The 26,889-nt window shown below is 48.1% G+C and overlaps 1 protein-coding gene and 1 pseudogene across 5 annotated transcripts in view; both read left to right on the top strand.

Moving 5' to 3' along the window:
- The window catches only part of LOC126547399 (tyrosine-protein phosphatase non-receptor type 1-like), a 105,927-nt gene that overhangs the window by 9,274 nt on the left and 69,764 nt on the right, over positions 1-26,889 (top strand). For 4 of the 5 annotated variants that reach the window (XM_050195385.3, XM_055062736.2, XM_050195383.3 and 1 more), the window contains exons 6-8: positions 3,777-3,986; positions 24,511-24,669; positions 24,736-25,061. In XM_050195385.3, coding sequence (XP_050051342.1) covers positions 3,777-3,986; positions 24,511-24,669; positions 24,736-25,061 — 695 coding nt within the window. The remainder of the gene's footprint in view (positions 1-3,776; positions 3,987-24,510; positions 24,670-24,735; positions 25,062-26,889) is intronic. The other variant, XM_050195384.3, reaches the window with a different exon arrangement.
- On the top strand, positions 5,604-8,252 carry LOC140215462 (uncharacterized; annotated as a pseudogene).

The following is a 26,889-nucleotide window of genomic DNA, read 5'->3' as shown; positions in this document are numbered from 1 at the left end:
ACGTTCTCTTTGCTGAGTGGCGCGGTGGCTCCGCGTTCGCTGGATCATGCGTCGTGCGTGTGGTTATGGGTTCAAGGGTTGTTCTGCCATCTCCGCTATTTTGAAGGTTTTTATTTTTCTTCTGTTGGTGTGTCTGCTACGGCGCGTCAAGTTCAGGCGCACGTGCCGTGCCGTTTGCTCTCCGAAAAGGGTGACTCGATTGCTGCTTTCGCTCTCTCGCCGCACCCTCGCTTCCGACTTGCAGCAGTCAACATAAAGCCCTTCGAACTTTGTTTAGCCTTTTTCCATCTCCCGCCATCTTCTTGATCACCCAACGTCCCATTTCTCTCCGTTGTGCGGGCGACTGAAAGCGCATCCTCCCTGCTCGCGGTTACTTTCGGATGGCTGAGCGCGCGGGACCTTCGTCTGCTCATTGGAATGGTGGCTCAATTCCGATTCAGAATACGAGCCGAGCTCGGATTCGGACTCTGACAGAGTCGCATGCGAGGAAGAGGGTTCCGCATCGTCAGATTCGGATGTTGAACGGATTTTATAGTCAGGCTGATGATGATGACGTTTACTAACAGCAGCTGCAGAACACTGAAATGTGCATATTGCATTGACTATGTTATTTGAATACCAATCATAATCAAAAATAAATTGCTATGTTCATTCCCTGTTATGGTCATTCCCTGAAACCAAGCCGACACTGGGGGTGCGTCACGGCGAGGAAGGTCCGACAGCGAAAGGGTTAAATGAACATCAGTGAGTTACTTGATCCGCATCATGATTAGCATCATTAATGTAGCCAAGTCCGCTGGAGGTACAGTAAAAGCTCGTTAATTCTAATTTCACGGGGATACTTAACGAGTTTGAATTAACCGAAATTTGAACTAATGAAAGTGATTAAGAAAAGGCCACATCTGATGACAAAAAAAGGTAGAGTAACTCTGGGTACTTTTATTTGCAAATAAAGTCCGTAATTGTTTTTTGCTTTCTTCCTCTGAAAGCGATTGCTGCCGTTTTATCTTCCAGAGCTCGAATGAGCCGAAAAGCATCGTCTTCGCCTTCATAGAAACTGAAGAAAAGCCAGGCGTGATTCAGTCCGTCCATCACCTGTACCAACGAAGGTCGTACCGTAGTTTCACCAACATCATCTTCATCATTCGCGTCGTCATTGTCCTCGGCTGGTTCTTCGTCTTCGCCGATGATTTGGGCGATGGTTTCATCATTGGTCACGGCACCGCAGACCGCTGCGCAGCTGTCGACATTCACGTAGTCGCTGAAGTCTGTATCGCAGAGCACCTCCCATACATGAACGGGAGTGCGGACGTCCTCTTCAACTTCATTAGCATCTGCGTTAAGGGCTCCGAAACCACAGTGCCGGAAACAATTTGCAATTGTTTCTGTGGTTACCTAATTCTAGGCACACAAGCATGTGCAGGGCTGTGAGCAGAGTCACGGTATAGCTTTTCTCAACGGAGCACAGGAGCAACTTCTCGAGAATGTGACGTCCATAAAAACTTTTCAAATTTTTTATAACGCCCTGATCCATAGGCTGAAGAGCTGCACTGGTGTTAGCCGGAAGAAAAACCAGCTCAATGGCTCACAATTCGATTTCCACCTTGTGCGCCGAGCAGTTGTCGATGAGGAGGAGAATCTGCCTCTTGCCAAGCTCAAATTTTCGATCGAGTTTCCTCAGCCACTGCTTGAAAAGCTCGCCCGTCATCCAGGTCTTCTTATTTGCTGCATAGTCGGCCGGCAGCGTGCGGATGTTCTTAAAACATCGAGGCTTCTGTGACTTTCCTATCACAAACAGGGGGAGCTTCTCTGTTCCAGTCATGTTCACCCCGAGCAACACTGTCACGCGCTCTTTGCTGCGCTTGCCGCCTGCGCACACGTCCCCCTTGTACGTGATCGTTTTGTCCGGTAAGAGTTTAAAAAACAAGGCGGTCTTATCGGTATTGAAAATATTGGATGGTGCGTACCTGTTCAGGTGGTCTAGGAGCGCACCAATTCCGCCACACGGTGTAGGTCTGCGTCTACGGCTTTGGCTTTGCCGCACACACTGCGGAAAATGAGGTCGTGTCTGTCCCTGAAGCGGTGAAACCATCCGTCCGAAGCGGCGAAGTTGGAGACGTTCAGACGTTGCGAGAAATCAGCCGTTTTCGCTACGATGATGGGGCCACTCAACGGGATGTCCTGGCTCCACTTTTCCTTGATCCATATGAGCAACGCTGCCTCCAGGTCCGGGTGCTTAGCTGTCCGAAGCCTTTTCCGATCCTTGCCGAAAGTTTCAGCCTCGTAGGAGTCCTCAATCATCTTCATATTCTGGATGTATGTCGACAGCGTGCTTCTCGGTATATCGTGCTTCTTTGCAATTTCGTTCTTGCTCTGTTTCCCTGCATCCACTTCCCGCAGAATTTCTCATTTCTGCTTCAGCGTTTTAGCACGGTACTTTCGACGTGACGACATCGCGGCGCGCGAGTAGTGTCAGTCTGTGACGGACGAACAAAAGAAATGATGATAGTGTATGTTGCGCCATCTGTCGCTTAACAGCAGGGACTGCAGCTGGCTGCGGCGGCGCACAGTTCGAATTATCCGCGGCGGACCGGATTAACATTCGAATTAACAAGCTTTTCAATACATGGGGCTCGATGGAGCATGGCCGGACCATGCCAATTAGTTCGAATTGTTCGAACATTCGAATTAACGAGGTGCGAATTAACGAGCTTTTACTGTAATAGCGGCTGCGATGGCTGTGCTTGGCTACCACTGGATATGGTAACCACCACAGTAGGGACCTTGCAACTGCTGCGGACACGCTGGGGAAAGGTTATTATTCTAATACATTACAGTATGTTACTGCCAAATAACCACTGTGTAAATTTGTCTAATGGACAATTGGAGGAGAAACACTGGGTGTCCCCGGCGAAATGTAAAGAAACCCACTCTCATAAAAAAAAAATGACAGGAAAAAATGTGTGGGTCTGGCAAAGTGGCTGCATGGGATGAAAGTGGATGAGGAAAAGTGGCTAGCTTTTTTTTCTTTTTCGTCAGATTGCCTTCATCAGGCTATCTGACGAAGGGGTACGTGGGGGGGGGGGGGGGGTGCGCGGCTGGCAAAATGGATAGCGACCCCCCAATGGTGGCAATGCATGCCGGGGCAGAAGCGGGTGTGGTGAAGCGGCTTGTGTTTCTTTTCTCCTGATGATTTCTCATTTTTTACTTGTGGCACACATACCCAGTAGCCATATTTTATATTTATAACCTATAACTCTGTGCAAGAGCATTGTAACAAGTGGTTTATTTTATCATAGAACACATACAAAAGTTGATGGTACATCGGCTGCTCATTGTTATATCTGATATACATATTGTTAAAACTTGTTTAATTATAAATAGGTTAGACTGTATGTATATGGTAAGTTCCACCATTTCACAACATACCAGAGCCCTTATTTTAGATATAATGGACCTTTTATGGTCTGTTGTAACAAGCATCGTCTGTAAAACATACTAGTTTCAGTCTTGCTTCTCAGGATATGCATGTGTCATGATGTCACAATGCAGATGATGATTATGAGGGAGCTGAATACTATTGGGATGTTATGGAACTCGCTCTGGCTTGCTCGGTCATCTGCCATGCTGCTAGACATCGCACTCGGCTTTTAATCAATGAAAAGGTTACTTTACTGCACTTGCGACAGCACAGTTTCAGTTGCATTATATATTGTAAACCATTTAGAACAGGGAACGGGAATTTGGGAATGAACATGGAGTTTTTGTCATTCCAGAGTGGGCAGAAGCGTGTGGTACTGCACCTACACTATACGACCTGGCCTGATTTTGGGGTGCCCGAGTCTCCAGCAGCATTCTTGGCCTTTCTGCAAGCTGTGCGAGAGTCTGGCGCATTGGATGTTGATGTAGGGCCACCTGTGGTGCACTGCAGTGCAGGCATTGGCCGCTCGGGGACCTTTTGCCTAGTGGACTCTTGTCTTGTACTGGTGAGCGCTTACTTCTCTGCCATTACGGAAAAAAATAAGTTTTGTGCATCATGTTATAGTGACACCAGTTAAAAGCTCAAATCTGAGTTTGCTGTGTCTATCCAACTGACTGCCCAACTCTTACACCATTGTCATCATTATCCATAATGACGTCAACACCCATAGCCCCTGAAATCAGTGCTTTGTACAGTCGCCGACTGATAAATTGGACGCCGATAATCCGGACATGCTCGGTAATTCGGACAGCTTCGTGGCACCGCCAATGGCTGCATAGACTTAATGTGTAAAGATGACCGATATTTTGGACAGCCGCCAGCTCAACATTCAATTACAATGGAACCTCGATGATGCGAATCTCACGGGGTCACGAAAAATATTCGTATTTGCCGAAATTCGTATCATCGGAACAATTAAAACTAGCTAATGTTGAATTCCAATGGCGGAGTCGGAGCAGCCGACGGACTCCGCGAGCGAGCACTCGACTCTGGCGTAGGGCAACGCCTCCAGATCCGCGAGTGGAACACAACCTGCGCCGCCGGAGCAAGGCGGAAGCGGAAGTTCTATCACCGAGTTACCCAGGATACCTTGCGTGTTGTCATTTCCTTCCGCTGTTTGCTCCCAGCACCGCCGCACCGGTCACTTGTCTCTTCAGTGCCGTTCACCTGTTTCTTTAAAAGTGCGGAATGGATATCTCGCCAAGCTTGCAGCAGCTTTTGCTTCCTCGCGAGTCGTGACCGGTGGCGCCTCCCAGCAGACAAACGTGGTAAAGGAAATACGTCACGCAGAGTTCCGGTCCACTCCGCCGATTTTGGCGGAGCATCTTTTTCTGCTCCACGGAGTGACTCTCGCTCTGAATCCCCTCCGACTCTCTCATTGGAACACCTTACTCCCGCCCTCACTCTGCCATTGGAACAAACTTGCTCCGAAACGAGCAGAAAAACTTGCTCCGAAACGAGCAGAAAAACTTGCTCCGACTCCGCCATTGGAATTCAACATAAATTAAGGGGGGCCGCGGCTTTCGCATAGCGAAAAATGACCGAAAAACCGATTTTTCGAAAATCACATTTTCAGTTTTTATAACCCTTTCTCTACCCGATTCCAAAATATCTTCCCTGCAAACCGCTTAGAAGTGCTTTGAAAAATTGTATCAGCCACGGCGACGAGAAGTTTTGCGGAAATTGCAAAAAGACGGTGTTTTTCAAGCCACGATATCTCCGTAACGGCGCAACCGAGCGCCGCCATCTTGGTTGCAACAGAAAGAGCATTTCTTCAACTTTAAATCTGCCGCCTTCCCGGCCTCCTCCGAGCGAAAACAAACGCAGAAAAAGCAAAAGTTTCGAGGTCTCATGGAGGTTCCTGATTGGCGGCGCGCGCCACGTTGGTCTCCGGAGCGGTTGCCCCTAGCAACGGCGGGCGAAGTGCCGCGCGTGGTCTGCTCTTCCCGCAGCTACGTTCTCCATCGCCCGTATCACGAGCCTCTCCATAGTTTCGGTAGCGGCTCTGAAGCTCCGTGCCGTAGTTTCGCGTTGGATTTCGGCTGTGATCATAAATAGGCGACGGCGCAAGAAGAAATGCAAAACTTCGCATCAATTTGGCAGCCGTAAGCGCAAGTCTCCGATGCCCAAAAGTAAAGCGTCGTCAACAGCTTCCAGTGCCGATCCTGCTGATGTTCAGTGCGGCGCGGACATCGTGGACACGCAGCAGCAGTTCTGTCAATGTATGGATGCCTCAGACCCGCAACCAAGCACCTCGCGCATCGACGTCTCGGACCCGCGACGACGTATCCTGCGCGCCGACGTCTCGGATCCGCGACGACGTACCCTGCGCGCCAACGTCTTGGACCCGCGACGACGTATCCTGCGCGCCGACGTCTCGGACCCGCGACGACGTACCCTGCGCGCCAACGTCTTGGACCCGCGACGACGTATCCTGCGCGCCGACGTCTCGGACCCGCGACCAAGCACTTCAGGCGCCGACGACTCGGACCCGTGACCAAGCACTTCAGGCGCCGACGACTCGGACCCGCGACCAAGCACTTCAGGCGCCGACGACTCGGACCCGCGACCAAGCACTTCAGGCGCCGACGACTCGGACCCGCGACCAAGCACTTGACGCGCCGACGACTCGGACCCGCGACCAAGCACTTGACGCGCCGACGACTCGGACCCGCGACCAAGCACTTGACGCGCCGACGACTCGGACCCGCGACCAAGCACTTGACGCGCCGACGACTCGGACCCGCGACCAAGCACTTGACGCGCCGACGACTCGGACCCGCGACCAAGCACTTGACGCGCCGACGACTCGGACCCGCGACCAAGCACTTGACGCGCCGACGACTCGGACCCGCGACCAAGCACTTGACGCGCCGACGACTCGGACCCGCGACCAAGCACTTGACGCGCCGACGACTCGGACCCGCGACCAAGCACTTGACGCGCCGACGACTCGGATCCGCGACCATGCACCTCGCGCGTGGATGAAACGCAGTCGAGATTTGGCAATACAATTCAGGCTCACTTGAAACCGCACTTCATATCGATAGAAGCTTCTCGTGGGCGAGCCGAGACAATGCAAGCATCACTCAGTTCTGTTTCGGCGACCGAGGGAAAAGTGAAGCTCACAGGTGAGAGTGGAAGTTGTGCCGATGTGGAGCTGGCGGATGAGTTTTTGGTTGTGCAGGTCACAGCATTGAATGCTTTGTACTAGAATGCCTTGTGCCAAGAATGCTCTCAGCCGGGACTAACTGTCCGTTTGGGAACAAGGCATGGATTGGCTGCACGAATGCTACTGACCTGCAATGCCTTCGGCATTGTTACAAGTGAATGGTCATCGCTGCGAGTAGAGAGTGGTAAGGCTTTTTTGACGTGAATATGCGTGCAATGCAAGCAATTAAAACCACCGGCAAAGGTGCAACTGCACTGACTGACTTTTGGTCAGTAATGAACGTTTCACACACAGGCTTGCACCATAAGACATTCCAAAGACATCTGAAATCAAAATTCAGGCCTGCTGGTGAGATGGCTGCGGCAAGTCTCTTTCCTGATTCTGTGGCAGCCGTGCGGAAAGTTTACAGCGAAACGTACCTAGCATTCACAAAAAATGTGACGGTAGTCTACGACGAGACATGAATGACACGCGGTCATGCATCCCATATTTGTGTGGGCACAATAATTGAATTTTACACTGGTCTGGTGCTTGACTGCGTTGTGCTCTCGAACAGATGCCATGGATGCACACTTGGGCCGAAAGAAAACGATGAAGGCTACAGTGAATGGAAAGAGAATCGTGTGCCAAAAGAACACCGATGCAAACTCAAGCCGAATGGAGGTCGAGGCAGCGTTGATCTTGTTCAGAAGGTCACTGGAAAGGAATGACCTCCGCTACACATCTATTGTTTGTGATGGGGATAGCCGTACTTTCGAGGCCCTTTGTGAAGGCAAGGCTTATGGCATCATTACATTCAACAAAGAGGACTGTATCAATCACGTGAAAAAGAGGATGGGTGCAGCCCTGCGAACACTTGTCTCAAAAAGCAGAAGTAAACCAATTGGAGGGAAAGGTGGCCTGACCCATGACCTAATCAAAAAGCTCACCAATTATTATGGCATGGCCATACGTAACAATATTGAAATAGATGATATGCAAAGGGCCATAATGGCAACCTTCTGTCATATCACTTCATCAGATAAAGACCCTCATCATGAGCTCTGCCCTCCAGGACCCCTGAGCTGGTGCAGACACCGGGCTGCAGAAGCCGAAGGTAAAGCTCCGCCGGAACATAAGTACAAATTGGCAACACGTTTCAGCTGTGTTGCTGCCTGTGTATCAACGACTCTCGGATCCTCAGCTACTCAGCCGTTGGTTGCCAAGGCAAGAAGACTCAGAATGCATCCGAGACTCTCCACTCTGTCATTTGGTCAATTCTACCAAAAGAGCAAAATGCTTCATTGATCGCAGCAGAGACAGCGTTCAATGAGGCAGTCTGCAAGTACAACGCCGGAACGCTTCGTGCATACAGACAGTTTTGTGCCTAACTTGGCTTGAAGCCAGGAAAGCATTCCCTTCAAAGTGCTGCAGAAAAGGATGCCCTACGAAAAAAAAAGGCATTTAAAGAACATCAGATGAAAGGCCACATGCCCAAGAAGCCCCGCTGTGCTAAGGACACCAAGGAATACAATCCTGGTGCATTTTAGAAGAGTGGAGGCAAGGCAAAACTTTGAAGGCCTTTTTCTCAAAACTGTGTTTTTGCCTTTCTGCTCAGTTTGCTGAGCTGATTCCTTTGTTACTGTTTGGCCTATTCTGACTGTTATTTTTTGTCTTGTTCCTTGGGCTACAGTGCAGGTCGTGACATTCTTGCTTTTAGGCCTTGACGTTTTATAAATTTATGATGTGGCTATTCGTTCACCCCGAAAGTGTGCTTGATACGAAGGTAACATAAAAAATGACACTCCAAAATATTTGTGCTGAAAAAAAGAAATATCAAAAATGTCACGACCTTCAGCGTGCATTTAGCTATGCAGTCAGTACTTAACAAGCCTTCTATCACGTTTTTTAAGGGGGTACACGGGTCTTGGAGACGAAAAAAATCGCTGAAAAGTCTATTTTTCAGTTTGGTTATTTTCGCAATCTAGACGTCGTCACGCGCTTGTCGACAAAAAATTAATGCGGAATAATGCGTCTTTGTGCAAAAGAATGCCTTATTTATCACGCGAGACGCTCATTTTCATCTGCAAGACGCACCGAAAATGCCCCATCTTGTGCCGCTCACAGTTTCGAAACCGATCAACGGGTCGCTGCCATTTTGGTCTCGTTCGAAAGTGTGTGCTTCCCGCTCCCTTTCCCGCCGAAAACGGGCATTCAAGGTTGCTTCAGGAGGGAGCAACCAGGCAACAACGAGAGAGACAATCCCACCATCCTGTTGGTCCGCCACCATCACGGGACTAAATAGCGCCTTCTGATTGGAGCGCGGGAACGCCGTGCGTCCGCGCCGGCGACGCCATTTTGCCTGAACCATCGCTTACGTGGACGTGATCAGTCAAGATGCCAAACCGTGCACAGAAATTTCGTACAGTGCATAAATTTGGGAAGCATAGAAGAAAGCACGCGGTGCAGCGAAAAGATGCACCGGAACTACCAGTGACATCTGACGACCTTATCGGACCGGCGGACTTGCAGACGCCGCGGAACAGCGGCGCAACCGAGGAGTTGGGTGCAGCACAATGGGAAGAGGCGATCGTGACAGCTGACGGCGTTGGCGCTCGGCCTGTGCTACAGAAAACGTCGGTGCCACTCGCGATGTCGACGGCGGACCGTGAACATACAGCGGACACCCCTGATTGCGGAGTGGCGGTCGTCACGGGCGCGTGTGCTACGGAGATGCGCACTCGGCTGGACCGCGCGAGAATCGACACGGCGTATCTCACGGCGGTGGAGCGAGATCAGATCGAGCAACAAGCACAGTAAAAAATAGCGGAACTCTCCTCAGTTTCAGCGACGGAGCGCAAGGTGAAGTGCCTAACAAGTGAGCCTCGTCTGGAAAGTGCGTCGACAAAAACGTACACCATCGTCGACCTCGACATTGTAAACTGTTTACTAAAAGTTGCTGGTTGCCGAGTGTGCCACGGAGCGGTGACTATCGAGCAGCACTTGCGGGAGTACGGCATTGCCGTGAAGCTGAAAGTTCTGTGCAGCAACTGCGGCGAAATTGATAGAAATGGAGCTCGCAACGAGTTGGTGGCACTGCCACTTGCAATCCTTTCGAGATTAATGTTCTCGTGGCGTGTGCCGTACAGAGCACGGGAAACGGGCAGACGGTGCTTAATGATATCTTTGCTGCTATCGGAGTTTCGCACAGAGGCCTTCACAACAAGACCTATCAGCACTATTTGAAATCAAAGCTAGATCCAGCTGCAACAAGTGCCTGCACTGAGGATATGGCTAAGTGTGCCACTTCAGTGAAGAATGTATACCGAAGCCTGAATTTTGGAAATGCAGGTAATATTGCAGTTTCTTTTAGATGGCACTTGGCACACTCGGGGACATTCATCTCACATTGGAGTGGCCACAGTGATAGATCTTTTTTCAGGTTATGTTTTGGACTATGTTGTCCTTTCGAATTTCTCCCTTGGCTGTGAGCTTGGCCCTAAACCAGAAACCCCAGATTATGCTCACTGGAAGTCGCAGCATTCATGCCAAAAGAACAAGTCTTCCAAGGCAGGCCAGATGGAGGTGGAGGCAACACTAATTTTATTTCAGCGCTCGCTTTCCCTTCATGGCCTGAGGTACACAACCATGCTCTCCGATGGTGACAGCAGATCATACAGTGCCATTGATGAAGCAAAAGTCTACGGCTTCATACCTGTGGAAAAGGAAGACTGCGCAAACCACGTGCAGAAACGGATGGGAACAGCGCTGCGGAATCTTGTGCAGAAGCAGAAAGGGGAAAATGGTGAGCGCATCAGTGGTAAGGGCCGCCTGACAGGAGACCTCATAAATAAGCTGACAAGCTATTATGGTTGGGCGCTCAAATCACATTCGGGAAACGTGGATGAGATGCACACAGCAGTGGGGGCTACATATTACCACGTAACCTCAACTGATGACAAGCCCAACCATAGCTTTTGTCCCCACGGCCCTTATTCATGGTGCAAATATAATGCAGCAATTGCAAAGAATGAGCCCCCCCAAAAAAGCAGATACAATCTGCCATATGCTGTAAGCAATGCACTGCGGCCAGTGTATGAGCGCCTCTCTGATAAGAAGCTCTTGCAGAGGTGCCAGAGAGCGAAGACGCAAAATGCCAATGAATCGCTGCACTCGGATCATTTGGAGCCTGGCGCCAAAAGAAAAGAATGCATCACTGTTTGCTGTTGAGGCTGCCGTGGCAGAAGCTGTTATGCGGTTTAACCTCGGAAGCCACCAGTCTAGCTCGCACATACTCGGTGAGCTGCACGTGCAACAAACTTGCACAGGCAGTAGGTGAGCATCCGAGAAAGACAGCCGCCGTGTGGCCAACGCAGACAGAAAGCGCACATCATCGGCAGCATTCCAGGAAGCCGTGAAGAAGAGACGCAAAAGGTTTGTTCGATTCAGAAAAAGGTGCACGGCACCACAAACGAAAAGATGCAGGGGGTGCCAGTTATGGTGTGCCGGGCTGCACCCACTCGCTGCAAGGTTCAAGGGTGCACTGCACCTCGGCGGCACCTTGCCTTGCACCCCGTTCAATCGTGCACGGGGGTGCAGGGTGCACCGCTGCACCTCGGGGAATCGAAGGCCTAGGTGCAGCGCACCATGAATATGTGCAGAAGGTGCAGAGAAACTTGGCTGAATCGAATAGACCTAAAGAAAAGCCTGCTTCGGACTATTCTCCAGGAGCATTCTGATTCATTGTAGTGGTGAATTCTATGATTTTGTCCCATAAAAAGTATTTTTCACATTGCTAAATGTTTTTTGCGTTTTTCTCGGATCATGATTTTCGCACGCGCGAAGATTTGGGATGTGCACTGTGTCTCTGCTAGTTCTTCGATTTGCACGATTCTTTTTTTTCCTGAATGCTAAACAGTCGGAGAGTGCAAGAAAACTAATGTAGTATGCTAGTGCAATGCAACTTTTTCAAATCTTGCAAGAAGTAACAACAAAAAATTTTCTTCCAAAGTTGCTAATTCAAATTTTGATAACTTTGGCTAATATGTAGATAGAAATACGAAACTTTATATGTGCACTCTTCAAACATTCAACAACATACCCAGTTAATTTTAGGTCTCTCAGTACAATAAATTTCTTGAAAGTCACATCCCAAATTTATAATGCTAAAGATTGCATAATTTTTTTTATTAAACATAAAAAAAAACTGATTACATATTTGCAATCAGCTCACTAAACTGAATATAAGCTGTAAGTTTCAACTCTCTAGAGTTAATTACAATAAAGTTCTGCTCGTGCACCAGGTCCCCCCTTAAGTTCCCCAGGCTCTTCACAAAGTTTGAGGTTGAAACATTCTGCTGAATCAAATTTAATAAAATGTTCTCAAGGTATCACTCTGAAACTTTTGTGGAAGCATCAGGGAGACATTCTAAACATTTGTGCCAATTTTCATCAAATTCCATAAAGAAATAAGGAAGTTGATTTTCAAAGCCACGTCCCCCCTTAAAGAGTCAGGTGAACTCACTCAGACGCACGTACATAAAAACCATTTATTTCTTGAAGAAAAAGTCTAATGTCCTTCTGCTTCTTTTTCTGTCAGGTCTCTTAGCAGACTGTCCAAATCCATAAAAACGCGTGCATGTGTCGTCGCTGATTTCATCCGCGGCCATAGCACGCCTCAGTACTTCGAGGGGGTGCAGCGTTTCAGCTGCCGGTGGTGGTCCTTCGCCGTCGCCCACGTCAAACACAAAGAACGTGGCCCAAAGCACAGCAGCTACTCTGTCCGATGGCACGCGGAAAGGAGGAAAAGCACAAAAGCGCCACTGCTTCAAACTCTTCGCGCCCAGTCGCGGCCTCCGCGCTGTCCGGCGCCGTGTCTGCGCCTCGGCATCAAAAGAGAAAGGGAGAAATCGCGTGACTGCGCGCTGTTCTCTTTCGCGGCCAGCGTCCTTCCTTTCTTTAGATCACTATCATCATTGTTAGTGGGGCTCATGCTCGCGGTCGCGTCTGTCCGTGCACTGGAATCGTGCCAACTGTGGCCTCTCCGCGCAGCGGCGCAACCTCCTCCCTCCCTTAGCAACGGGTGTGCCGGTGGGGGGCGCAACTGCGCATAGCAACCGTGACGTCACACAGTAGCAGTAGAACGAGCGCGCGCGCATCAGCGGGGGCAGCTGCACTGCCGCTCCTTCGCCAGATGTCTCGTTGCAGTCGAGTGGGTGGGACGCATGGCTCCGAAGCGTTCCAGTGATTGCGCGCCAAGCGGTTCTGGGAAGCGGCAGTGGACGCCGGATTCCCCCAACACCAAACGCCAGAAGAACAAGGAGCGAATGCGCATGCGACGACTGAACATGTCACCAGATGCGAAAGCAAGGGAGGCAGAACGGAAACGCCAACAGCGACTGATTAGATCGCCAGGTATCAAAGGCAGGGAAGCAGAACGAAAGCGGCAGCAGTGACAGGCGATATCGCCGAACACCAAAGCGAGTGAATAGAGCGCAGACGGCAGCAGCGTCTGGCTTTCGCCAAGCACACTTTAGAAATTCCAAAGTGTCTTCGGTAATTCGTAACAACCGTTCTCTAGCACGTTGCAAAGTAATGGGGCTCGGCCGGGACCACAGAAAAATTCGTATCATCCAGAAATTCGTATTAGCCGTGATCAAATCATCGAGATTCTACTGTATAGGGACTCCTTCCGTGGCTGTAGCGCATGCCAACTCTGCCACCGTTATCTTGTCTGGCAGCCTTGAGGATACATCAACTATGGTCTCTGAGATTAACTCTAGATGGTAATCTCTGAGGCCTTGTCTTGGTCGCCGCTCTACGCCTCTGAGATTTAACCGCAACTTGGCAATCTTGGAGGCTTTCCCTGAATTGTGAGGTCGCATCAATATCGCGATCATCACATCCTTTTCTGGCGCATGGCCCGCTATTGCCATTCTGTGTGTTGAGTTTGCCTTGTGGACAGTGTTCTGCCATGCTGTGCTTCTTTCTTTAGTTTGCGTTCCAGACTGCGCTCTGCTGGCTCTAAGAAGTCTTTCGCGTGAAGTTATAGATTGGCCGCATCGAATGGCACCAACAGTGCCCTCGCAGTCCAACTTCAAATCAGTCTTGAGTCGCAGTCCAAATGAGCTAGGCTCTGCAACTGAAGAGGCTGAACTGCCGCCTAGCACAACGAGCTCAAATGTGGATATCATTGATGACGTGCTAGGCTGTGGTGCGCTGATTCCTGCCGTCGTTAGGTTTGAAGACTGCAGACATCAACAGTACGGCTTTGTTGTGTGCCGAACTGAACAAAACGATGACAAAATAATTGAGCAAGTTCTCTCACTGTCAAACAGCGACTCAGATGATGATGTGCCGTGGACTCCGAAGCCTTCCACATGCGTATCTGACTCAAGCCTTCACAGTCCTTGCATCGGCGTACAGTGAAACTCAAAACTGGCATAAATACAGGCGGACTTGTTTGCACGTAAGCGAAAGTGCGTGCAGCAATGCATCAACCACTTGTTCCGTGCACAGGGTCCTTAACCCTTTCGCTGTCACGGACGTACCGGTACACGTCATCGCGCTTCCCCCCCACAGTGTCACTGACGTACCGGTACGTTCTCTATCGTGCGTTCAAAATTTCGCGCCTGAACGCAAAGCTGGCGCTCCTGGATTGGCCCCGCCATCTGTTGACTCTTTCTACAAGTTCGTATATTCGCCCCAACCTGTGTTAACCCATGTATTGAAGAGTACGGTGTGACTGCCACTCCCCACTTTCTCTTTGCTGAGTGGTGCGGTGGCTCCGCGTTCGCTGGATCATGCGTTGCGCGCGTGTGGTTATGGGTTCAAGGGTTGTTCTGCCATCTCCGCTATTTTGAAGGTTTTTATTTTTCTTCTGTTGGTGTGTCTGCTACAGCGCGTCAAGTTCAGGCGCACAGTGCCGTTGGCTCTCCGAAAAGAGTGACTCGATTGCTGCTTTCGCTCTCACGCCGCACCCTCGCTTCCGACTTGCAGTGATGATGATGTTTACTAACAGCAGCTGCATAACACTGAAATGTGCATATTGCATTGACTATGTTATTTGTATACCAATCATAATCAAAAATAAATTGCTATGTTCATTCCCTGTTATGCTCGTTCGCTGAAACCAAGCCGACACTGGGGGTGCGTCACGGCCAGAAAGGTCCGACAGCGAAAGGGTTAAAGGGGGACGCGGCTTTTCCATCGCGGAAAATGTCCAAAAAAATTCATTTTCAATTTTTATTACTCTTTTTCTATCTGATTCCGAAATATCACTGTAAACCACGTAAAAGTGCTTGAAAAATTTTGTTTTATCTGCCAAGGTGGTGAAGAATTTCGCGGAAATAAAGAAAAAACAGCATTTTTCAAGCCCCAGTATCTCCGGAACGGTGCAACCGAGCGCCACCATCTTGGTCTCTTTGGAAAGCGCATTTCTCAGTCTTCAAATTTGCCACTTCAGCTACCTCCTCCATACAGAAACAAGCATACAAAAAGCAAATGATTGAAGGTCATGCTGGAGTCTGCGATTGGCCGTGCCTGCCACGTGACACCAGGGTGGTTTGACATTGGTCCGACGCATGTGTCGTCTGCTTGGCTCTTTGCACCTCGCGAGTATGGAAGTCTCCACTCGCCGTAATCTCGACGGGTCAAAACGGGCGCTACGCGGACATCGCAGTAGCGTGGCCGATCTCTATGTTTGTGGACATCTCAGACCTGCGGCTAAGCATATCGGCGACGTGGACATCACGACCAAGATTGCCGCGCGGAATCGGGACACACGGCTAAGCCTTTCAGCACTTGGTGTTTCGGAATTCGTTATCAAGCACATCGCGTACGCAATCCTTGGACCCGCCACTAAGCATTTCGCGCATAGGAGTCTCCAACTTGGCGATCAAAGCACATCGTGCGTGGATATCTCGGAGCCTCGCCTAAACATTTTGTGCATCGGCGCTTCCGACTGCGCGACTACGTACATCGAGTGTCGACTCCTTGAGCCCGCGACTCCGCATTTCGCACATCGGCACCTCGGACTGCATCACTAAGCACATCGAATGTCGACTCCTTGAGCCTGCGGCTAATAATTTCGTGTGTCGGCACCTCGGACTGCACGACTAAGCACATCAAGTGTTGACTCCTCGAGCCCGTGACTTGGCATTTCGGGCATCGGCACCTCGGACGGCGCGTCTAGGCATTTCGCACGTCGGCACCTCGAACTGCGCGACTAAGCACATCAAGTGTCGACTCCTCGAGCCTGCGACTAGGCATTTCGCGCATCGGCACCTCGGACTGCGCAGCTAGGTACTTCGCGCGTCGGCACCTCGAACTGTGCGAATCAAAGGGCAGAGACCCAAAAAGTCACCTGTAAGCAAAGACAACAAAAACTACAATCCTGGTGCATTTTGTGAGGTGTGAGTAGTGAGTAGTGCTCCAAGAACTTTGAGAGACGTTTTCGCAAAAGTGTGTTTTGGGCATTCTACGTTGTCTGTGGAAAGGGTAGCATTGGAATGCCTAGACCAATTTTGATCCTGTTTGCTTTTATGTATTCCCTGAAGTGTGCTTGAGGGTATGACAGTCTTCAATATCTTGCTGAGGGCTTAGTTTTTTTCCTGCATGCTAATTTGTGAATGACAAGCTCTGGTACAATTAATAAAAGCGAACATGATGTTCTGTGTAAAAGAAAATAAAGCAGTTAAGAAATTTTTGGAACTGTTGTACCCTGTAGTGCTCTTTTGGGCACAGATTAAAACTACAGGCAGCTCCCTGGCATGTTTCGTTACAGTGCCAGGTTTTCCACAAGCGGAACACTTACCACATTTTGTAACTTGAAAACTAGTTAAGGTATCACAATGAAAACTGCAAATTTCTTTATTTCAGACACTTTTGAGTGTGGCTGCCAAATTTCATTGCTCTAGGTCAAAGAACAAAGTTAGCTCTGATCCCCACCTCCCCCTTAAAACGTAAATAAGGGGATCCTTTCTTTTTTGGATATATTTGTTTTTTCAGACATTTGATATTTGGGCCTTATTTACGTTCCCTGTGGAATCCGAATTATCGGTAGTCGACTGTACAGTCAACGACCGATTTTTCGGACCCTCTAGGGAACGTAAAAACGTCCGAAAATTCAGGCAGTCCGAAAAAATGAATGCATGCAAAAAAACGCACCTTCTCTCTTTTTTTCTCTGATCTAGACGTAAAGGGCGAAGTACCACGCTTCCGAAACCCTGCCAAAGCATCAATGAACGTGCTATAAAAAGAGGCGTTCAAAAACTCTGTATGCAGCCGACTGCCGGTTTATTATGTACATGTGCATCGTCAGGCAGCCAGTGTTATTGCTGCAGTGGCTTGAAGAACTTGTTGATTGTTGTTTGGACGACGTTTCGGTTGCATGCGATTATATTCGCCTCGATCTGAGCAAGGGTCATGTCAGTACTGTACACCGATGAAAGAGTCAACAGTGCTCGCGTCAACTCGGCGCTTGTAGGCGGCGCAGGCATTGGCTCCTCATTTGCAACATCGGAGTCTACTGAATCCCCCACAACCTGACGGAGTATTCCCTTGTCAGTCAGTTCTGCGCAGAAGTTGAGGTCGTTGTCAGCGTCAACAAACCGTTCAAAAGTTATTTCCGTGGGTAAGGTACTGCTTTCCGCGCTTCGATACCATCGGCGAGGACGACGAAGATGAAGTGGGGGCCATCAAAGGCAAGCAAAATCCTCAAGTTGCGAACAGTGGAGTTCGCTGACGAGCGTCGAAGCACGTAGGCCTAGCGTCACAGAGCACACTTGACACAACAGCACAACCACACGCCACGCTAGCCAAAACGTGGCCTGCGCAAACAAACGAAACGAAAAACAAACTCCACCGGAGGCGGAAGTGCAGCCATTTGCGGCGATGAACATAGCCAGCGTGGCCAGACCAAATCGGTGTGTGATGGCTAGATATGGCTAGTTGTGGTTCAAAGTGGTGATATGCTTCTGCTGCAAGTCGATTTTCTTCACAAGGGCGCTGTGCAAGGAGCCAAAAAGTCCAGAAAATTGGACGGCGGGGGGTTCGAGCGGCCGAAACTTCAGATGTCCGTATACATTGATTCTATGGGGCTCGTGGCGGTGCCGCGAAGACGTCCGAAATATCAGGCATGTCCGAAAATTTGGGCGTCCGAAAATTCAGTTGTTGACTGTATATTGTACCTCATTTATCTCATTTATGTACTCTTGTGAGGCCTGCACTTTTTTTCTTCTGGAAGTTTTACCAGGCACTGGCCTTATTGAGGCAGGCTTATGGCTATTCACTCAAGTCTCGAATTACGCTGAGAAAATGCAACCACTGGCGGCTGACTATGAACACATTTACAGGCATCAACTGATTTTTCGGGCATGGGTAGTGCCATCTGGTAGCGACTTGTAGAAATTAATAAGCGCGTGACTATGCGCGTGATGCTTAGTCAAATGTTTTTTTCAAATTTTTGCACTTCAATGTGGGGGTGTGGACCCCATAGAGTTTCCTACAAAAATTACTAGAGGGAACTCTGGCGCAAGTGTCCATGGGAGCTGCAATGGGAGCAGTTGTACAAGCATGGGGATTAAGGAAAGTACATGGATTTGCCTAAACTTCATCCTTTTGGCTTCAAATGGCTTTGCGATTTTGTCAACTCGTCATTTTTAACAATGTACTGTGTAGTAAATAATTATATAAACCATTAAAATTGTTCGACGGCAGGATTCGAACACAGGAACTCTAGCACAGAAGCCTGATATTGAAACCATTAAGCCACGAACACATGTATCGACAAGCGAATGAAACACCCTTATGAATTTATTCCGGGCATGCCAGTGCCTTGAGACACTTGGCGCGTTTCGATTTGGCCACCTGAACAAGCTCAATCGTTGCAATTAATAGCAATTGTGCTTGTTCGCGGCGTCTTCTGCACTTCGAAGAGTATAGATTATGCTGAAATTTACAATAAGATTTATATGGCGTAATATACAAAGCCACAAGAACATCTGAATCCACAAGCGCAAAGATCAGACAAATCCATGTACTTCCCATTATTCCCATGGAGGTACGACTGCAGCGCCAGAGTTCCCCCTAGTAATTATTGTAGGAAACTCTATGGCGGACCCTACATGAGGGCGGGCCTTGCATAATTAACGGGGGACGTGGCAATGAAAACTTTTTTTTTTATTTGTTAGAATAAATTGGTGAAATTTGGCATGCAGGTGCGATTTGTTATGCTGATATCATAACTGAAATTAGTTTTGAGCTATCTATTATAGTTTCAGAGTTACAGCAATTGACAGCCTCTAATGATCATCCTCAAATTAATTAATTACACATAAGTTCGCCAAGATTTTCACATCTGCATGTTCACAAAGGCCCATTCTGTGCAATAAAGCTATTGGTTTATTTTTTATACGCCAAAATGAGTAAAAATATTTTTTTTAGCTCTCCTATACATATTGTCTAATGACTTTTGCGAAAAAAACCATTATACATTTTTTTATGAGGTGCAGTTAAAAATGTACAGCTTTATTGCACCCATCAATGTTTCAGGATCGAAGTGCAAAAGACAGAATGATTTTGTCTTCATTCGTTGTGAAATGGCACTGGGATGACTGAAAGCAACTGCACAAAAAATGAAAACTGAGAAAACAAAACTCAGTTTCATTTGTTGTAAACATCTAAATCTTTATTTCGAGCACCTAAAACCCGCCTGGAATGTGGTCCTTTGCCTGTGGGGACACATTTTCTTTACATTTTGATGTAGTTTTTTGTGTTCTTGCAGCAGTTTCGTGCACCTTAGTTGCCTTTTTGGTCACCGCGTGCATCTATCGGTCATGCAGAGGCAGGTGACAGCGCATTCAACACGTGTGCTCTTGTCTCTCGTTGCGCAACCTCTTTATTAGTGGAGTTGGAGCTGGTATTCACAGTTGAATATTTGACGCGAAAACTTTTGCTCCGCTGATGTTGCGTTGCCGTCACGACCACACGCGGACGTAACGTCACCATTGCTCGCGGTTGCCCCTTCACTGTCGCTCGTGGCACGCGGACGGGCTTTCACCATTGCTAGCGGACGTAATGTCACCGTCGCTCACGGACGCGCCTTTACCGGCGCTCGCGGTCGTACCTTCACCGTCGCTTGCGGCGGCGCCTTCATCATCGCACGCGGTCACGTAGGTGTTCTGTGGTCACGTCGTCAGCACCGCATGTGGCCACGCTTTCCCAGTCAACCACGTGTGCCGGTCGTGCCTCGTCAACAAGCTCGGCGGCATCCGCTTCTACGAGTAGTTTTTCTCCATCATTTCCTTGCCTTCGTGGTCTTCCGTACACGTGGGCCATTCGGAATGTCATTCCTTTGGGGCTCATCACAGAAAAGGTGCATAAGCTGGCAAAATCTTCAATCACTTTGATCGGAACGCGCAGCTCGCTGCTGCGCAAATGCGCGCGAGAGAGGTTTGTCAGCAATTCAAATCTACAACAGCCAATAGGTGCACACCCTGTACCCTACGCGACTGCTATGCCCAATCGCAATGGCGGGTTTGCCGTTTTTTCGCTTACGTTTGCTGGTTTATTTTTCGGTCTCTCCTCTTTACGATGATACCAAGATGGCGGCGCTGCGTCAACGGATAGCCGGGCCATCCGCGGTGCAATGGGGCCTTCCGTAGCCCGATTTTTTCGAAATTTGTGATGATAGCACTCTACGGAAGTGCTGTTTTCTCGATTTCTACCGCATATTTTGTTATAATATTTCACCATGAGGTAAATAAAGGTCCGTGGATCGCAAAAAAAAAAAAATAACTCAGAAAATTGAAAATTTTGACAATTTGACCATTTCAATTGCCGCGTCCCCCCTTATATATGGTAAGCCTTGAGGGGTCTCAAACATGGGTCTTGAGACAAAGGAACAACAACACAGTAGTGCAGACAATCACAAGGGCATTTATTGCACCTTTTATACACCGTTCTAGCCATCCAAATTATTACTGATAGGACATGCTGATTGCTGCGCGACAAAGCAAAGTGCGACTCGCCGTGACCGGTTAGCGAGCATGTTCGCTCCCATTCTGGGCACCAGTGCCTAGTCATTCACATGTATGGTCAAACTAACGGTGGCACATTTGAATGATCGTGTTCATCCATTCTCGTGTCCTGTACCTAAGGTTTTTGTAGAATGGTCTTGTGAATGGCCGGCAAATGCGTGAAACGGCTGCGCAGCTGGACGACCCCAAGCCAAAGAGGGACTGGCTATTCCCTTTTGTGCCAGAGTAGCCCCGCCATTAGATGGCTTTTGCAGCGCAACACTCATGCCATCTCTTGTACTAGTGTGCAACTACACTGATCGCTGCCGGCGCACAGCCACGCAGCAAAGCCACACTACAGGAGATGCGAGCCACGTGGGGAAAACAATATCAGGGGCTGTGTGAAAGTCTGTTTCCACAGCCTCAAATATGACATGCTTATGTTATGACCAGGAGAGGTCAATTGCTTAAGGGGGGCACTGCTATATAAATAATCTTCTTTATTTTCCTATATATACTAATCAAACTCGTCGGTCTCATTGATATTTTTGCACCGATTTCAAATATGGACTTAGTTTTGGTGTAGCTCAATTAGTTCTCATTGTGCCCACTTTCACTTGTGCTCGGTACGACGTCGGCAATGTAGTCTTCGTTTTCGGGCTCTCCAGTGGTCGCGACACCATCATTCGCACTCGCAAACTCGTCCACTGTTGATTCGTCCGGAAATTCGGACAGCTCGCTCCAAGTTTCGGCAACACCGGCAATGGCTGCGTCGCATTCATCAGAATTTACAGTCATCACTGAGCACGCGGAAGCCGGCACGGCTGAAGCAATTTCGGATGAACAACTCATACACGGCCGTGCGTACGCGTCGGGCGCCACAGGCACCGGGGCGATAGAGTGGCCGCTTTAGCCCTAATTTCCCCCTTATTCTTCAATATCGTCCTGAGAGTGTTCCTCGGAATCATTCACACTCCGGGGACACATCCGACTTCTCACCGTGTTCGACCTGATTTATGATTTCGAGCTTCACGACAAAAGGCAAATTCTGCCGCTTCATCACGGCAACACTGCGGGAGAAGGCCCACAAGGGACACACACAATGGACCAGAAAAGCACCAAGACAACTCGCACTTTCGCCATTTTGCACGACGAGGGCACAAGAGCCCCTGATTGGCTGTCTGAGCAAGCGCTGCGGGCGGGCCAGGATCATTTTTTGCAGGGGGGTGTCGACGGCTCGTCCAAAGCAGCGCGGTCACGGTAGGGAGAGCGGTTGAATAGAGCCGCGCCGTCGGGTTTCCCTGCAACCGCGAGGGAAAGCCAACTTCTGGGGGCACTTTCCCGCCGCTCGACATTCGATATATCGGGAGTCGCTATTTTTGTTCGATGTAAACGTAATTTTTGCTATATATACTCGTTGTAACTATACCGTGCCCAGAAATTTTTCAATATATAGGATAATTTGATGTATAGATGGATAATTCGACTGTATAGAAAACACTTTTTTGATGTGACTATTAATAGATACTTTACAGCCCTTTGAATGCAAGCCCACAAAATGTGGCAACCGTGTGGCACAAAAGGTAGCAAAATAATTAATTTCTGAGATGAAAGGTAAGAAATCTGCTTGCTATCTTTCATAGAGTACACATTAGACTTCATTCTGCAAAAAGAATTTCAGTTCTAACTGTTCTAGGTGTTGAGATATCGAGGCCTCAATATTGCACGGAGCCAGAAATTTGTTTTAAAAGACTTGCAAGAAACAAACAGCACAAAATTTAATGAAAATTATGTTTTGCAAATTTGAAATGTTGAAATGAAATGTTTTGCACATTTACACATGTACATTCCTAATAACCACCAGGAATGTAGTCTAATTGCCTGCTGCTGTTTAAATGTCGTCTCTTCAGTGCCCCTTGAACACTGTCTGCCAAGGAATGACTCGCTTCTTCATCACTTCTTCGGCCGCACGAATTGCTGCAGTGGTCAATTTTTTTTCACGTAGTTCTGCCACATCTTGTTGTGGAGACCGCGGTTTGAAATGTTCATCACCGAAAAAATATAATTAAGTGCTGTCTGCTGGTTCCCAGTGCACTGCATAGCACACGCTGCCAACATATTTACAACGAACGGGTTCACCGTCTGATTGCCGCTTACGCGCGGCGAGCTCCACGCGGACGCGATGTGTCTGCATTTGGAACATGAGAGCGTAAGTTGCACAGCGAGGCCGTATTCTCGCTCAACCTTCTTGAACTTAACGTTGCTGCTATCACACGCTGTGCACTCTGCAGACCTCAAAAGCTGGTTTTGCTGATCCAAATTGACGATCGTGTATGCCGTCTCGTCAAGCGCACTGTCGACCACGCTGCTGTCTCAGTTAAAACAATCCGATATCCGCTTCGTCACTGCCATTGATTCAAGTTCCTGAAGTTTTTCCTCGGTTCGAATCCTGTTCTGCTCCACATCGGAAGGCTGCGGCATCACCGTGTCACGGCGGACGCGGCCGCTGTCGGCTTCGCGAGCTGGCACACACGCTGGACCCACGCCGTTGTCGCCAACTTCTACTCGATGTAGCCTCTACATTGCCCTTGCCGCATCTTGGGGAAGTGTGGCGACCTTTAACATTACCAACCATCGATTTCCTCCGCTTTTTGCCGAATATTTTCGTTCCTCCTCTGTGACGTCATAACTGCTGCGCTAGCGATGGGTCTCGACCACGAGAAGGAGTTTTTAATGACTTTTTGGAGCTGAATTAAAATTATTTTGAAATGTTTGCAGCGTCCAATACCTCGTTCTGGGTGTCCTTGCATACGGAAGCAGCCTACAACATGCTTTTTATAGCCTCAAAATTTGGTGTCCCAACCCCTTTAAGCAGGAAGTGGCTCTTTCAAACGAGACCGAGATGGCAGCGATAGGCAGCGTGAAACGACAGCTGCGCGATGGGAAGAAAGGGCCGTTTTGTTGTTCATTTTGGCTGGAATTCAGCCGGAACTCATTGTGCGAATTACTATTTTGCCTAACATACTGACTCTAGAAACGAGAAACATGGCAGATAGGTAGAAAAATAGTTGTAGATTTCGAAAATAACACTTCTAAAATCTTTATTGTTTTTCGCGACTTTTTTGGTTTTTAAGACCCGTGTCCCCCCTTAAGAATTACTGTAGAACCTAAGAGAAAGAATTGTTGTATTATATGGGGCCCTGCTTACTATTAAGACCCGTGTCCCCCCTTAAGAATTACTGTAGAACCTAAGAGAAAGAATTGTTGTATTATATGGGGCCCTGCTATTGTAAGTGAACTGAAATTGTTCCATGCATGCACTATAGGCTACTGTAATTCCACTATCAGGTGGTGCAGTCTTTTACTTCCATGAAATTGAACTTCATTTAATTAAATGTTTTGGTTATTCTCACGAAATGTGAATTAAGTCTTTAGAGTATTGCATTATGTCCCTTCCAAGGTTAAGCACTTGCAAATGCTTTTTCATGGAAACAGATGCTGCAAAGAGCAGCTGTATGTATTAGTGAACAGGCTAGTCTAACTGTATGATGGCAGAATGAAGAAAAAAGCCGGGGGCGTTGTGCATAATAAATCTTCCGTGTTGCTGAAAAACGATAGAAAAGAAAGTAAAGAATGCATGCAATATGCACTGTTGAAATGAAGGTGCAGGCAGTAATAGAGGCTTATTGGCTACGTGGGTACTGAAGGGAAAGTGCTTTAGAAGGCCAGGACATTGTAGTAAATGACAAACTTTCTTGGTGAGTAGCCTGTTGAAAGATCAGTGAAGGAAGGTGCAGCAAAGACACCCGACAAAAAAAAAAAAAAAAAAAAAAAAAAAAAAAAAAAAAAATGTTTTTCAGATTGAAGCCAATGGGGGCCGCCTTGACCGGGTGGACGTGCAGGAAGTGCTGCTGGAGATGCGCAAGTACCGCATGGGTCTGATCCAGACGCCAGACCAGCTGCGCTTCTCCTACCTGGCCATCCTGGAGGGCGCTCGGGCCTTGTCCTGCTGCCAGCAGGTAGGCGCCACCTTGTGTATCTTGCCAAAGCATTGGAGACCAATTGGATGGGTTTTTCTCTTCCAGAAGGATGCCCACCCCACAGCTGATGAGCGGGTGCTAAGTCGAAGCCCTGAGCGCAATGGGATAACTGAGGAGAGCTCGGAATCTGAAGCAACGGACTCTTCAGATGATGAGGATGATGGTGATGATGAGGACACGATGGGTGGTGGGAAAGATGCCAGTGAGAATGGTGAAGGCAGCAGCCGGCTCCCAATGGGAGCTGGTGACTCTCCACCGCCGCTGCCACCTCGGCTCAAACGTTCCTCTGAGGAGAATTCCAACAGTTCGAGTGAAGCCAAGGATCTTATGGCAGGCGAACCGGGTGCAAAGGAGACATCTCCAAGGAAAAGGTGCGCATCATCTCCACATTTCGCATCCGGCACTTTTGAATGGTTTCTAAGTGACAAAGGAGACAGACTCAGGTAGCAACTGTGTTTATTTTGAATCGGAGCATGGTTGCTATTTGCTCCTTAAGCATTTGTGCTGCAAGAAATTTATTACCTATTCTGTAGTGAACAATCTAGTTAGCGGAATAGCCCTTCACCTCTGCAGCACCCCTGTGTTTGAAGGATAGTCTACTTGTGCATGTTTTATGTAGACAGAAATACAGTAGAGTCTATTCTTGCACTGGAGTACATTGAACGAATTTGGAACCTGCAGTTTTGCAGGTTCTATTTTTAATAATACGGTGCATGGTGCTTAACTTATGCATTTTCATCTTTGCAATTTTCTGATCCTTTCAACGAGACTTGCTAGATGAGTACCCCTCATTCAGTAGTAAATTACCATGTATGTGTTGATTATTCTTGCATGCTTCGTAGAAAGGATTTATCCCTAGAGAATTATGCATTATGTCATTGTTTGAGCATTCTCGGCAATGTTGAGCCATATATGAAAAAATGCATGAAAATGCATTTATTTGGATAGTAGTGTTTTTCAAGTAGTTTAAGTGTTGCTTTGGATTATGAAACACGTTGGTAGAACTATCGTAAAGGAACAGCATGCATTCATAAATGTGATGCACACATCCATCTCGGTCTAATCCATCTTGGGCAAGGGGAGAAATAGGAAAAATATGTAGTGCGAATAAAATGCAGTCATATAGTGTGTGTTTTTGTGTAAGCCTGTAAGGGCTTCATGTGTAGTTTTTTTCGGAGTACACCTTGTGGTTTTTGAAGTACACCTCCTCAGACATGATTGGGCCACTGCAATAGTGGGATAGTCCGTGACATGTTGTGCTCCGTGTTATATTTGTGCTCTCTTGGCATGGCATAGGATGTACGTGAGGGTTTGTAACCCAATAATTAGCCAAGTGTTCTTTTGCAATGGCTCTGAATTCCTTAATGCCACAAAGCCCAATGTATCATTTCCGATATGCTGAATTAGGTGCCAAAAGGCTCTAATTTAGGTGCTGGAAACCCAATGTAGAGCCCATAATAGCGTTTTTGATATGCTGGAGGAAATTTTCAGTTGAGGTTAATTCAGTAAATCAATTACCAATGGAGTAATTACTCTACTTATTAATTTTGCTGAATTATCATGACTTTTTTCATACCAGTATAATCATGGCCAGAAATAAAATGGGAACAAGTTGTTCAAAGGGGCCTTGAAACACTTTTTGTGGAAGTCGAGAAATGCATTTGAAGGGAAAATAGACTACTTCAGAAATACCTTACAGCCAAAAGTGCTTCCATGCAATCAGCAGAAGCGAACTTATTGGCAATTGAAGATCGCCTTTGATCCCCTTCGCGGTGCTCCCACTCCTCCTTCAGTGCCTTGCACTGGGAAGGTTGTGGCGCAGCAGGGTGGGCCTACAATGGTCCGCCGACTGAAGGTCACATGGTGTGCTGTTCAAATTTGATTTTGGATGTTCACATAGATGCCACTACTTCCGATCTTAGCATCTACGATGCCTTTACTGTGCTACAGTGTACTAGATAGCCACGTGCAGCTGTATTTTCTCGCATCGAGTGGCATGAGGAGTGCATTTCCTTTTGCGCTTATCTGTAAGGCAATCGCACAATTTTTGAGGGTTAAACAAAGCTTCTCTTATGTGCGCTCTTGCAAGTATATTGACTATGTGCACATCAGCTGAGAAGTAGCCACATCCAAATTGCGCATTTGAACCTCACTATGAAGTGATGTCTGCCAAGGTGTCCAGCTAGAAGTTGCCAAGAG

Source organism: Dermacentor andersoni, chromosome 1 (genome assembly GCF_023375885.2).
Source record: "Dermacentor andersoni chromosome 1, qqDerAnde1_hic_scaffold, whole genome shotgun sequence".
Classification (NCBI taxonomy): domain Eukaryota; kingdom Metazoa; phylum Arthropoda; class Arachnida; order Ixodida; family Ixodidae; genus Dermacentor; species Dermacentor andersoni.
The sequence above is the reverse complement of the archived record's forward strand: the minus strand, read 5'-3'. Positions and strand labels throughout refer to the sequence as shown.